A 14,725-nucleotide genomic window follows, 5' to 3' on the forward strand; every position below is an offset into this window, starting at 1 on the left:
TTTGATCTATTTTCAATATGGCTGCCTGATTTTACGAGAAAAAAAAAGTCATCTTCATACAATGTACACACGGGGCTGTATAATAATTATACATACAATGTACACACAGGGCTGTATAATAATTATACATACAATGTACACACGGGGCTGTATAATAATTATACATACAATGTACACACAGGGCTGTATAATAATTATACATACAATGTACACACGGGGCTGTATAATAATTATACATACAATGTACACACAGGGCTGTATAATAATTATACATACAATGTACACACGGGGCTGTATAATAATTATACATACAATGTACACACAGGGCTGTATAATAATTATACATACAATGTACACACGGGGCTGTATAATAATTATACATACAATGTACACACAGGGCTGTATAATAATTATACATACAATGTACACACGGGGCTGTATAATAATTATACATACAATGTACACACAGGGCTGTATAATAATTATACATACAATGTACACACGGGGCTGTATAATAATTATACATACAATGTACACACAGGGCTGTATAATAATTATACATACAATGTACACACGGGGCTGTATAATAATTATACATACAATGTACACACAGGGCTGTATAATAATTATACATACAATGTACACACGGGGCTGTATAATAATTATACATACAATGTACACACAGGGCTGTATAATAATTATACATACAATGTACACACGGGGCTGTATAATAATTATACATACAATGTACACACGGGGCTGTATAATAATTATACATACAATGTACACACGGGGCTGTATAATAATTATACATACAATGTACACACGGGGCTGTATAATAATTATACATACAATGTACACACGGGGCTGTATAATAATTATACATACAGCTGCAACACTTAAGTTTGTTGTAGAGTCACTGAAAAACTTACACCATGAACAAACATGTTATACATGCAAAAGATAAATGTTATTTTACAAACTGTTTATATTATCTTACCAAAAATGTGGTTACCCTAGATACTGACATATTTAAGCAATGATCAACATTCCATACAACCTTTTGTTGCTCTTGCAGAACCACCTTACTGACAAAATAAAATGAGTCATTAGATCATATTTATAGTGAGTAAATAAAATCGTACTTGAAATATAATGTATTGGTCCATAAGGTAAACAATATTCTTATGTCTAATAATACAGAGCGATAACACAGATATATGTCTGTACCTCGTATGTACACGTAGTTTGTGAGATAACTTTCTTACAAGAAAGATGTATACATTACAATATTGTTATCATTTTGCAACAAGAAAACAGTTTCTCTGGGTTTTTTTTATATAAATAAAAAAATAAAACCAAAGTGTTAGTTTCAATCATATTGTGAGTGATGAGTGCATGCAATTAATTAAAAAAAAATGTCAAACACATTTAAATTCTTATACATGTATATAAAAGATTTTTACGAAATGAGATTCCTAAACTTGTTTTGATTGACAAAAACATAAATGTATAAACAGAAATGTATGAAGTTTTCTAGAGGAAAGAAAGAAATAAAATTCAATTTTAACAACCCTTCAACTATTTCAACTTTATCAATAATATTATCGCTAAAATATTTATATATTGAGTGATCAATGTACAATTTATTTTCATGGGTCCTTTTCAACTGTATTGCAAAAACCAATGGGTCCCAAATGTTAAATTTAAGTACTTCTTGAAATTCTATTGAGTCCCATCAAATTATATACGTATAGGACTCGGGACTCATTTGTAGATTTATCACTGTATATTAACTGAATACTCACTCAAAATGAAAATATATTTTATAGCCACACATCTGTGGGTCACACAATGGGTACAAAGTCCCTATACCATCATACCAGTTTATATTAATATCTCGCATATAAAAACAAAATTATACAATACAATATATATTAGATCTGGGGTCATAAGTAATTATAATACATTGATTACATCTTGATAGCAGTATAATGCAACGAGACATTTACTTTAACCCGCTGTATAACGACTCACATATTCAACCTAAACAACCCATTCCTTAAAAACTCGATCCCTATATCTTTTGTTTCTGGTTCAGGTATCACATTCATACACCTTGATTTATAGACTTACTCCCAAGAAATTATTTTTCAAGATTTCTGTACATGAAAAAAACACTTTCACAAAATTTGATCCAAAATGAATCATTCTTAGCATGTTACCAGAAACTCAACAGTTATTTCCTTGTTCTGATAAATGCTCTCCTATATTTTAATTCATTAATCAATCAATGTGTAGGTATTAGATGAAAAAGTAATATAAGTTTCAAACCATTTATAATCTTTCAATTTTTTTTCCTAACTTAATGTGAGGAGAACTGGGACACACCGGAAAATAATGATATTCACTGTGAACAAGGCACTGCCCAGGTGAAAGTATGAACAATTCAGAACAAAGTCCATTTTGTATGAAAATGTCCACTAATTTATACATCAACATTGAGCTGTTTTGGATTCTCCCAGGTGAACCCTGGTCTTCCGAAGTGTCCATAGCAGGCGGTCTTCTGATAGATGGGAGCATGGAGGTTCAGGTCCTTCACAATGGCACCAGGTCGAAGGTCAAAGTTATCCTTAATGACCTTGAGAAGTTGTCGCTCTGTGAGGTCAGATGTTCCATAACTCTGTACATTGATAGACAGAGGCTTGGCCACACCAATAGCATAGGACACCTGGAGCAGAACTCTTCTACATAAACCTGCCTTTACCAACGACTTGGCAATCCAGCGCGTTGCATAAGCTGCTGATCTGTCAACCTTAGAGAAGTCCTTGCCAGAGAAAGCCCCTCCTCCATGAGCTCCCCAACCCCCGTAAGTGTCTACGATAATCTTGCGACCTGTAAGACCTGCATCACTTTGTGGACCGCCAATGATGAATTTTCCAGAGGGCTGTATGTGGAAGATTGTATTACTGTCAACATATCTCTGCGGAATGACAACATTGACAACCTTCTCCATGATCTGCTCACGTAAATCTTCTGTTGTCACATGCTCATTGTGCTGAACAGACACAACGATGGTGTGTACACGTATTGGTATGCAAGCCCCACCATCATACTTATATTCCACCGTCACCTGAGTCTTGGTGTCTGGTCTAGCCCAAGGTAGTCCCCCGTTACGACGTAACTCAGCAATTTTCTCATTGAGCTTGTGTGAAAGGACTACTGTGAGGGGCATGGATTCCTCGGTCTCATCTGTTGCATATCCGAACATGATACCCTGGTCTCCTGCTCCGATGTCATCTTCAGATCTGTTCTGGTGCACACCCTGGGCGATATCTGGACTTTGCTGCTCTAAGGCCATCAGAACATTACAAGTCTTGTAGTCGAAACCCTTGGCCGAGTCATCATATCCAATCTGTTGTACGGTATCACGGACCACCTGTTGATAGTCGACAGTGGCTGAACTGGTTATCTCCCCAGCGAGCAGAATCATGCCGGTTTTTGCAACTGTTTCGCATGCTACCTTAGCCTTTGGGTCCTTTCGCAGCAAAGCATCTAGAATGGCATCGCTAATTTGGTCACACATCTTGTCGGGGTGCCCTTCCCCGACAGACTCGGACGTGAACAGGAATGTTCCAATGTCGTCTTGGCTACACTCCTCAGCATAGTGTTTGTGGATCTCGGTGTAGTGTTCTGCCCCAGGCGAACAATTATTTGTGCTGTTAGACATTTTATCACAGGGCTTTAAAGGTGTACTTACTTCGTGTCTTGTGTTACTGGCTGTTCTTTTAAGGTGGTCAGAGTACATACGCCTGCCACTGTAAATTAATTGAAGATAAATTATAAGACATGAAAGCAAAGTTATATTGAACATCAGTCTTCCAAACGAATTTTCAAAAAAAAAGGAGTGTAGGATGCTTTGTGGGTGTTATTTTTTTGTATATTAACAGAAAAGTTTGATGTAATTTCACTTTCAGACAGTTTGCTTGTGATATTTTGATTACATAGGGAACATATATAGCTATAGGTGTCTATCTATCGTCACTTCTAAGTAATCATCAGAAATCGCACTAGGGACAATGGTTCAAACTGGAGGTATATAATATATCAACAAAACATGACAATATCTTAAACTATTCTTCAATAGCATTCCCTCTTTACACACCCTATCATATAAAGAGCAGTCTGCTTCCACCAGGGATCAAACCTGTGACTCCCAGCTTGCCAGTCTGTTGCTCTAATGATTGCGCTAAAGAGAAATTCACTCTAGCCCACTTTTTAAAGGCAACTGCCAACTATAATCCTATTTACAATTAAAATCTGCTACACATATATACTTGTCCTATATTCTAATAATACCAACAAGCAAGCCATATATCAAGTTGTACCATACACGAAAACGTTAGCACTCACTCATGGTAAAATATTTATTTTCTGGAAGATAAAATTGAGTGTGCACCAACACTCAAGAAATCCTTTGACAAACTTAGCCTATAACAGTAAAAGGGCAACATGCACACTCTCCTATATCACGCAAAACAAAAAGTTTGACCTGCTACAACAGGTCAGGGGATGCTGTTTCAGTACCAAGATGTTTTATTACTTGTGTAATGGACGTTTTTTACATTGTATTTGACTTTCACCTGACTTCTTGTGTGCTTGGACCAGTGACTTTTTTTATCTAGTTTGAAAGCTGAATACAGGCTGCTTCCCCTAGCTAAAAGGTACTTAGGCCTATATATTTCCAAAATACAGAGAGAAAAAATCAGAAATATTTTCCCAATTTCACTGAAATAATGCTATAACGTTATATTCCCAATTTACTTCAACAGGACACTCTTAAACGTTCAATATACTGAACTTTTTTTTTAACTTTATGATAAAAATTTATGTAGGAATAGGCTGTTGTATAACCACGGACTTAAATAATCTAATTCCGTGGTAAAACTTCGGCTGATAAATTATTGTGGAATTATATTTACGTCTTAACTTTGTACGTGTTTGTCTAGATCTGTGTCCTGATTTCAAAATTCTTCAGCACTATTCGTCTTTTCAATCAGTACCGACATCATATTTATAGGTACCGAAACTTCTGCCTGTCTGCTGCTTCACGAAAGGACGCACCGTTGCACTTACCAAAACTCAGAGGAAACACTTGAGAAATTTCGCCAAGAACGATTAATTGATATATGAGAAATATATTTCAGACACTGTCTGCTTATTTTCATATCAATTTCCTTCCTCAAAATTCATTTTAGTTTCTAGTTGCAATTGTCACGCGTTCTCTCGGTGGTATAAAGGAAGTGTGATAACTTGTCTAATATAACAACCCTAGTAATTATCCGGTGCCGCATAATCCGGAATTGTTATAAGGGGCCAACGTTAACGAACCCACGTACAGTAGACCACACACACCTGTTGGTAAGAATATACTCTCGTAAAAATTCAAATTTTTCTACTTACCCCCTATTTTAAAGCCCATAGCGTATTGTAGGTATTTTAAGAAAAGAAAAGAAAAAAGGAAAATGGTTTGTCCATGTGATAATATTTTTTATTACATACTTACTAATAAATACAGTTTTTTTGTAAATGCGATACGACACAATTGCTCTAACCCATATCAGCCCTCACCGTATCACATCCCAAAACCCGTATCAGCCCCCGCCGTATCACACCCCAAAACCTGTATCAGCCGGCCTATCCGTATCTGAGCCCACAAAACCAGTATCACACCCCTTTTGGAAAAATTTCTTTTTTCAATATTTTAAAAGAAAAATAGATCATCAGATAGAAGTTTTTATTAGTAAGTATGTAATAAACAGAATAAAACACCTCTTTTTCCATATCACACCCATGCAGTATCAACCCTCGACCAATATCAGCCCTCGGGCTGATATATTGCAGTATCGGGTTGATACTGGGTGTGATATGGAAAAAGGCATGTATTATTCTCTATATACAAATATACATTTATCATGGTCCTGTGTAAAATTATTATCACACAGCTAGGTCCTTAAGCAAATTATGAACAATTTTTAAAGCAAAAATTTAAGTACATGAAAAAAATGTCTAAAAAAAATTATATATTGCTTGTAGAATCTAACCTTTTTTAAAAGATTGCAAAAGATGACAAACTAAATGATTTGATCAGAGATGTCAAAAGCCATTTGGAATATCCTAAAAAAAACAAGTGTATTTTGAAAATCATCATCATCATCATCATCATCATCTCAATGTTCTAAGCGTTAGATACAGATGCTACATGCTTTTATTACCCTGTGGCTGCTTTTCATTTCCTCAACTTTCCTCTCCTACATGTTACGTATTTCTCCCATTTCTCCCTCCTTTCTGCCAGTAGTTTTATAATCTCTGTTCTTGCATTAGTCCACTCTATTACCTCCGTTAATGCCCTGTTTGTAAATTGTTCGTCATCAGCACCAAATTCTCCTATTTTTTTCATTTTTTCCTTTAATTCGTGCTAGCTCTCTCCAATATTGACCTTGACGTTATCAATTTGTAAAAGTGAACTCCAAACACCATCCCAACAAACGTTACAAGGTTGGAAAAACGGAATAAAAATAGTATGACACAGTGACCACCATAAAAAATACATGTACAGCGCGTGAAGTAAATAGCATTAAGGAGGGGCCGTACCAGTGGACACCATCAGTCTCAGCTAAACTCAACATACTTGTCAACACATATGAGATAGATCAGAGATAAAATAAAGAATATAATGTTGTACTACAATGTATTGTAAAAGATGTGCATTGATTAGGTTGCCTTACAATTGTCAGCTGTAGGGAATTTCCATTTAGCTCTGTGTTAGAGCATCAGGCTTGAGAGCCAAGGGTCGCAGGTTCAAACTAAAGTGACAGCACTATCTTTATCACTATTCCTTGTCCAAACTTCAAAAAACTCTGATACAACAACTGATTGGTTTGGTTTTATTGGGTTTAACGTCCTGTCAACCGCTATGGTCATTTAAGGGCTTGCCTGCGTGTGTGATGTGTGCAGGAGAGTAACAATGACTGAAAAGGTTAAGGATGCTGACTAACTTAATTTAGCCCACCATGATCAGATATACTATAAAAATATACTGTCTTTGTTCATGAGTTAGTGTGTCCTTGACCAAGAGTTAAAAAGTGTGTCTTTGTCCCTAAGTAAGTGTGCCTTTATCCATCAGTTAGTGTGTCTTTGTCCATGTATCTTTGGCCATGAGTTGGAGTGTCTTTGTCTATGAGGTAGTTCGAGTGTCTTTGTCCATGAGTTAGTGTGTCTTTGTTCATGATTTAGTGTCTTTGTCCCTAAGTTAGTTTGTCTTTGTCCATGAGTTAAAGTGTCTTTGTCTGAGTTAGTTTGAGTGTCCTTGTCCATGAGTTAGTATGTCTTTGTCCATGAGTAAGTGTGAGTGTCTTTGTCCATGAGTTAGTGTTTCTTTGTCCATGAGTTAGTGTGTCTTTGTCCATGAGTAAGTGGCTTTGTCTATGAGTTAGTTTGAGTGTCTTTGTCTATGAGTGAGTGTATCTTTGTCCATGAGTTAGTGTGTCTTTGTCCATGAGTAAGTGTATCTTTGTCCATGAATTAGTGTGTCTTTGTCCATGAGTAAGTGTCTTTGTCTATGAGTTAGTGTGAGTGTCTTTGTCCATGAGTTAGTGTATCTTTGTCCATGAGTTAGTGTGTCTTTGTCCATGAGAAGGTGTCTTTGTCTATGAGTTAGTTTGAGTGTCTTTGTCCATGTGTTAGTGTGTCTTTGTCCAGGAGTAAGTGTGAGTGTCTTTGTCCATGAGTTAGTGTATTTTTGTCCATGAGTTAGTGTGTCTTTGTCCATGAGTAAGTGTCTTTGTCAATGAGTTAGTGTGAGTGTCTTTGTCCATGAGTTAGTGTGATTGTCTTTGTCCATGAGTTAGTGTGTCCTTGTCCATGAGTAAGTGTCTTTGTCTATGAGTTAGTGTGAGTGTCTTTGTCCATGGGTGAGTGTATCTTTGTCCATGAGTTAGTGTGTCTTTGTCCATGAGTTAGTGTGAGTGTCTTTGTCCATGAGTTAGTGTGTCTTTGTCCATGAGTTAGTGTGTCTTTGTCATGAGTTAGTGTGTCTTTGTCATGAGTTAGTGAGTGTCTTTGTCAATGAGTTAGTGTGATTGTCTTTGTCCATGAGTTAGTGTGTCTTTGTCCATGAGCTAATATGAGTGTCTTTGTCCATGAGTTAGTGTATCTTTGTCCATGAGTTAGTGTGTCTTTGTCATGAGTTAGTGAGTGTCTTTGTCCATGAGTTAGGGGATTGTCTTTGTCCATGAGTTAGTGTGAGTGTCTTTGTCCATGAGTTAGTATGAGTGTCTTAGTCCATGAGTTAGTGTATCTTTGTCCATGAGTTTGTGTGTCTTTGTCCATGAGTTAGTGTGAGTGTCTTTGTCCATGAGTTCGTATGAGTGTCTTAGTCCATGAGTTAGTGTATCTTTGTCCATGAGTTTGTGTGTCTTTGTCCATGAGTTAGTGTGTCTTTGTCCATGAGTTAGTGTGAGTGTCTTTGTCCACGAGTTAGTGTCTTTGTCCATGAGTTAGTGTCTTTGTAAATGAGTTAGTGTGTCTTTGTCCATGGGTAAGTGTGTCTTTGTTCATGAGTAAGTGTGAGTGTCTTTGTCCATGAGTTAGTGCAAGTGTCTTTGTCCATGAGTTAGTGCGAATGTCTTTGTCCATGAGTTAGTGTGTATTTGCCCATTGGTGAATGTGTCTTTGTTCATGAGTTAGTGTGAGTGTCTTTGTCCATGAGTTAGTGTGAGTGTCTTTGTCCATGAGTTAGTGTGTCTTTGTCCATGAGTTAGTGCGAATGTCTTTGTCCATGAGTTTGTGTATCTTTGCCCATGGGTGAATGTGTCTTTGTTCATGAGTTAGTGTGAGTGTCTTTGTCCATGAGTTAGTGTGAGTGTCTTTGTCCATGAGTAAGTGCGAGTGTCTTTGTCCATGAGTTAGTGCGAGTGTCTTTGTCCATGAGTTAGTGCGAGTGTCTTTGCCCATGGGTGAATGTTTCTTTGTTCATGAGTTAGTGTGATTGTCTTTGTCCATGAGTTAGTGTGAGTGTCTTTGTCCATGAGTTTGTGCGAGTGTCTTTGTCCATGAGTTAGTGCGTGTGTCTTTGTCCATGAGTTAGTGTGAGTGTCTTTGTCAATGAGTTAGTGTGATTGTCTTTGTCCATGAGTTAGTGTGAGTGTATTTGTCCATGAGTTAGTGTGAGTGTCTTTGTCCATGCGTTAGTGTGAGTGTCTTTGTCCATGAGTTAGTGTGAGTGTCTTTGACCATGAGTTAGTGCGAGTGTCTTTGTCCATGAGTAAGTGCGAGTGTCTTTGTCCATGAGTTAGTGCGAATGTCTTTGTCCATGAGTTAGTGTAACTTTGCCCATGGGTGAATGTGTCTTTGTTCATGAGTTAGTGTGGGTGGCTTTGTCCATGAATTAGTGTGATCGTCTTTGTCCATGAGTTAGTGTGAGTGTCTTTGTCAATGAGTTAGTGTGATTGTCTTTGTCCATGAGTTAGTGTGAGTGTCTTTGTCCATGCGTTAGTGTGAGTGTCTTTGTCCATGAGTTAGTGCCAATGTCTTTGTCCATGAGTTAGTGTATCTTTGCCCAAGGGTGAATGTGTCTTTGTTCATGAGTTAGTGTGAGTGGCTTTGTCCATGAATTAGTGTGATCGTCTTTGTCCATGAGTTAGTGTGAGTGTCTTTGTCCATGAGTTTGTGCGAGTGTCTTTGTCCATGAGTTAGTGCGAGTGTCTTTGGCCATGAGTTAGTGCGAATGTCTTTGTCCATGAGTTAGTGTAACTTTGCCCATGGGTGAATGTGTCTTTGTTCATGAGTTAGTGTGAGTGTCTTTGTCCATGAGTTAGTGCGAGTGTCTTTGTCCATGAGTTAGTGCGAATGTCTTTGTCCATGAGTTAGTGTATCTTTGCCCATGGGTGAATGTGTCTTTGTTCATGAGTTAGTGTGAGTGTCTTTGTCCATGAATTAGTGTGATCGTCTTTGTCCATGAGTTAGTGTGAGTGTCTTTGTCAATGAGTTAGTGTGATTGTCTTTGTCCATGAGTTAGTGCGAGTGTCTTTGTCCATGAAATAAGGAGTCATTGTCCTCAAGTTAATGTGTCTTTGCCCATGGGTGAATGTGTCTTTGTTCATGAGTTAGTGTGAGTGTCTTTGTCCATGAGTCAATGTGAGTGTCTTTGTCCATGAGTTAGTGTGAGTGTCTTTGTCCATGAAATAAGGAGTCATTGTCCTCAAGTTAGTGTGTTTTTGTCCCCTTGTTTCATTTGTCGTTGCCATAAGTTGCAAAACTTGAGCAAATAAAAAAAAAAGGATTGAAACGAAGCACAACCTAGGTCTAAATAGATTCTTGTGATACATATCTTTGTCACAGTGCTATCTGTATTTCTTAAGCAGGTTAAATTGCCATCAAAATTTTACTTTCTTCACAAACAATGTATGTATGAAACATGCTGAAAAGTTTCAAGACCGACTGGTCCCTTTGTCAAGCTATGACTCAGCGAGTGATTTTTTATTTTTTACAAAACGTTCTCTCAGTCATAGCTTGACAAAGGGTCACCAGTCGGTCTTGAAACATTGTGACACGTTTAATATGTACATTATTTGTGGAGAAAAGAAAACTTTGACTTTGCATATTTCCAAACTGATGAATCTATTTTGAACAGGTTCAAGTACCATGTAGGCAATTTCTTAAACTTTATTTGTTCACCTCAGGAACAACAGATCAAAGAAATCACATAAACATTTTAAAGGTTGCCAAACGCTCACCATTCTTGAAAATTGGATTTGATTTAAACAAATTTTATTGCATATATGATGCAAGCAGATTGTTCCACAGAACCTAAGTATCTTTCTCCGACATAATTTACATGTTACACTTCCCTTTTCTCCCACACTTCACAGGTCGATTCACGTTTTTGGTAGGGAAAATATAAACCTGTCTTGATCTACCTCGATCAAGACAGCTGACACGCGCTATTACGTCACAGACAACACACTTCCTTCAACATGACCTGTGGCTCTGTGCACTTTTAGCAAAACCGATTACATCATCACTTTTTACACACATGTAAACAAAACATGGCAAGCTCAGCATTCCAACAGTTCAAAATAGGCAAAGCCTGGTGCTAAATTTAAAAAGATATCTCACCCTCTGGTTGAGATATCTCTGTCTACATCACACAGGAGTGATAGATTATATTAATCCTAGTTGTTCTTGTACCAGCCGATTAGCGTCTGACCTCAGGGTTCAGTTGTAGTACGCTTCCACAGTACAAATAAATTTGAGATGCCATAATTTTTAATGCATAAATTATGCAAATGTTTAAAAAAGGAACAACAATTAACATTTCCAATACTTATACTCAGAACCAGATATACAAAATGTGTAATGTTGAAAATTGTGACATCTTTACATGTTCTATACCCTCAAAATGGCCTGGTTTTAGGTTTAATAGTAAATATGAAACCAGATCATTATTTCATGTTTATTCAATTGATAAAGTGGGCCCATTATGACAACTTTCAGGTTTACTTTTTAAAATGGCTTGGATTATTACAACATTTAATATGGACCCCCAGAAAGTACAAATACCTTTTAAAGTTCAATATCAAAATTTAGTTGGTTAATTCGCACAAGTGTTCGGACTGTATACATGCAGGCCATTAAAGTTCTCGGCTCTGTTTTTCCTTGCCAAAACCAGTCATCAAACCGTGAACCTTGTGGTAGTCACTGGTGGCTGAAAAGTTCTTTAAATCCTCTAAACGGTGTCCAGCTGTGGCAACTGAAATAATATTGCTTATATGCTTAAAACACATGTCTCTCAATAAATATAACTAAATGATGGCCAAAAATATTTCTTTTCTAAAACCATCTTAATTTGCTCTCTCAAAAAGGTATTTATTGGCTAAACTAATATTTGTATAGCCCTTTCAGCTTGTGCGGCCATCTTATTTAGCACCTTGATATATCCCCTCGTCCACCAAACTCCAGGCTAGACATCATCACTCCACGACTCATGATAGTTTAAAAGAGTTAACACCTGTGATCCCTGCGACTTATGTATGGGTCAAAGTCAAACAATATTAAAACGGTTCATAGCCGTGGCTTTACCTCAGCAAGCTCTATGACTTATGGCCTTGCATTTCTTGAGAAGTTGTTTAAGGAAAAAGTCGTTTACGATGGATGTCATGCCACCGTATCAATCAGCTCACTGGCACTTCAAGTCAATTGAGTGATAATGTATAAAGTTAATACAACAAAATATATCAATATATATGTTGATTCAAATTTACATTGATTAATGATAATGGTACTGGCCACAGGTTGGTGTTTTTTCTCAGTGTTTTCCAGCTTTCCTCCACCACCAAAACCTGGCACGCCCTTACATGACCATAGCTGTTAATAGGACGCAAAACACAATCAAACAAAGATTAATGAAATCTACTGAAGACATTTGATACAAACCAATCTAATTTTGAACAAAATACCCAAAGATAAGGAACACTATTTGTTTTCTCAGAATTCTCTTTTTATTTGACACTCATTCATGAATTATCTTACTTCAAAACACCAATACTTAACTTAACTATCATATCAACAAACACAAGTGTCATACACATTTAATGAGACAAGACAGCATGTCATTGATTCAAACAGTTATATATATAGATCTGGGCACTCAATATTTAAAGCAGCTGTTATAATTTTCTGTTATCTACAGATGAATTACAAAATTATTTCAGATGATTTTTAATGAAATAGATTACAGATGGACAATTGGTATTCTTTATGTCTGAGTAATGTGTGGTAAAAATTCAAATACCTCTTTCCCAGGTCAAAAATATTTTATTTCCTTGATACGGGAAATATGTTAAGCCAAATTAAAAGGCCAAGTAGATAATTATCTCAATTTGTAAGGAATTTCCAACTGGAAGTGTACTATGCATTTTTCAAAGATCAAATCTCAAAAACAAAACTTGAATATATAACAAATGCAGACCAAAAAATCCTCTTCACTGGCACACATAATCACATTGCAATAACATACAGATCAACCTTAACTCATTCACCACTGAAGACACATTTGAACTCTTCCAATTCAAAGGTTGGAATAGTTCATTATGAAATTTCAGGGGTGAATGAGTTAAAACGTTGTTCCAACTTCTAAAACACCTGTCAAGAAATATTTCCCTTCCAATTCTATAAGTACACAGGCAAATCTTCCTAATATAAAGCTCACGCACTTTATTTATTTTTTTCTGTTAAATTTAGTATCAGGAAAAAATTGCCTGTGTAAGTAGAATATCAATAGGTTGCCTCACTGTATACTGCTAAACACACATGAAAGACGCGGCGGAATCGTTGTCGTTAGGAGTCCGTCATCATTTCTATGATAGGGTGCGAGAGTGGAGCGTTGGTAAACAAACACCCTACATAGCATTTTGTCCCCCACAGGTGATGACGGATAACCTTACAGCATCCCAAATCTTCTATCTCAAAGCCTAATTTACGATAAACTTCATCGGTTTCAAACAGCGTAGCATTTGTGTGAGGGCCGAGGAACTGCAAAATAAGAAATTCAATATTTTTTATAAAGATCTTCTTACCAAATCATGGATAAAATGCAATTATTCCAAGGGTAAAAGCTGTTTTTGCATCAGTATTCAAATTTCAGACAGATTGCTATTTTGGATTCTGAGACAATTTCCGGAAACGAAAGTTTGGACAGACAGGCAGAAGGACGGACAACGTGATTACAATAGGGTTAAACATGATAACAAATGATTTTATGATGCATTAAAGGCAGGGCTACCTAATTATATACGGTTAAGTATGGGTTTGAAGGACATACAGCAAGCGTACTATCCTTATGACCAAAAGTCACTTGGTAGCAGAAGATGGAACAGTAAATATTACCCCTCAAAATGAAGAAATCAAATAATATTAACAGAATGGTCTTGGAGTACAAGTAGAAGAGATATTACTTACTGGTTTTCCGCAGGAGGGGTCGATGAAGTCGGCCCAATAGCCCCCGCTTTCCAGAACTTCACAGATCTCCTTTGCTCCCTGAACAAACTGTAGAGACACAATATTCTATGTATATGTTATAATGTTTACAAGTGCAAAGCAACACAAGGTCATGTTGTTTTTTCTATAGCTAGTGATAACTAATGTTTGTCAGTAAGCCTTTTAAATGAATTTTATGACTGAGGGCTATTTTTGGAAATACCAGGTAAGCTTTATAGTTGAACATAATTCATGTTACATTGTATTCAGGTATAAGCCCAGTGCCTTATCCATTTTCCACCTGCTATCTAGAAGCTGAGCCTCTTTAGGCTGGTCTTTGGGGAAACAAGAGGCCCAATGGGCCTGCATCGCTCACCTGGTAAAAAACTCACACTTGTAACCTTAAAAGTGATCTAAAATAAAGCTACAGGCAAAATATCAGTATTTATGATTAAAATTCATTCAAAAGACGCTGTTATTTTTTTTTTAACATTTCGACCCTGTGATTGAAAGTCGAACAAAGTCATTATGTTGAACACATTGTATAGCCTTTCATCTCAGGATGCAACTTGCAAAGTATAAACATCCTGGGACCCATGGTTATTCAGAAGAGGTTGTTTAAAGATTTTAAACAAATTTGACCCCTGTGACCTTGAATATAAGTCAAAGTCATTCACTTTAACAAACA

At 36.8% G+C, this 14,725-nt stretch overlaps 2 protein-coding genes across 2 annotated transcripts in view; both read right to left on the minus strand.

Annotated features, from left to right (window-relative positions):
• Positions 1-813: 813 nt before the first annotated feature.
• LOC110464315 (S-adenosylmethionine synthase-like) lies at positions 814-5,298 on the minus strand. The gene is made up of 2 exons (XM_021519466.1): positions 5,137-5,298; positions 814-3,818 (listed from the first exon to the last, which is right to left on the minus strand). Exons 1-2 carry the CDS (start codon positions 5,226-5,228, stop codon positions 2,489-2,491), a joined length of 1,422 nt encoding a protein of 473 aa, XP_021375141.1. The 5' UTR covers positions 5,229-5,298; the 3' UTR covers positions 814-2,488.
• A 7,245-nt stretch (positions 5,299-12,543) lies between these two features.
• The window catches only part of LOC110464364 (methylmalonic aciduria and homocystinuria type D homolog, mitochondrial-like), a 12,262-nt gene continuing 10,080 nt past the window's right edge, over positions 12,544-14,725 (minus strand). The window contains exons 7-8 of the mRNA XM_021519551.1: positions 14,020-14,106; positions 12,544-13,593 (exon numbers count right to left, since the gene is read on the minus strand). Coding sequence (XP_021375226.1) covers positions 13,399-13,593; positions 14,020-14,106 — 282 coding nt within the window. The 3' untranslated portion in view covers positions 12,544-13,398. The remainder of the gene's footprint in view (positions 13,594-14,019; positions 14,107-14,725) is intronic.

The sequence above is a fragment of the Mizuhopecten yessoensis genome, unplaced genomic scaffold, assembly GCF_002113885.1.
Source record: "Mizuhopecten yessoensis strain PY_sf001 unplaced genomic scaffold, ASM211388v2 scaffold10985, whole genome shotgun sequence".
Classification (NCBI taxonomy): Eukaryota; Metazoa; Mollusca; class Bivalvia; order Pectinida; family Pectinidae; genus Mizuhopecten; species Mizuhopecten yessoensis.

Excerpts from the sequence above, each read along its gene's own strand:
- LOC110464315 (XM_021519466.1), bottom strand. The coding sequence starts at position 5,228 with ATGAAAATAAGCAGACAGTGTCTGAAATATATTTCTCATATATCAATT. Across the intron at positions 3,819-5,136 it reads AGTGTTTCCTCTGAGTTTTG|TGGCAGGCGTATGTACTCTG; the intron begins GTAAGTGCAACG and ends ATTAATTTACAG.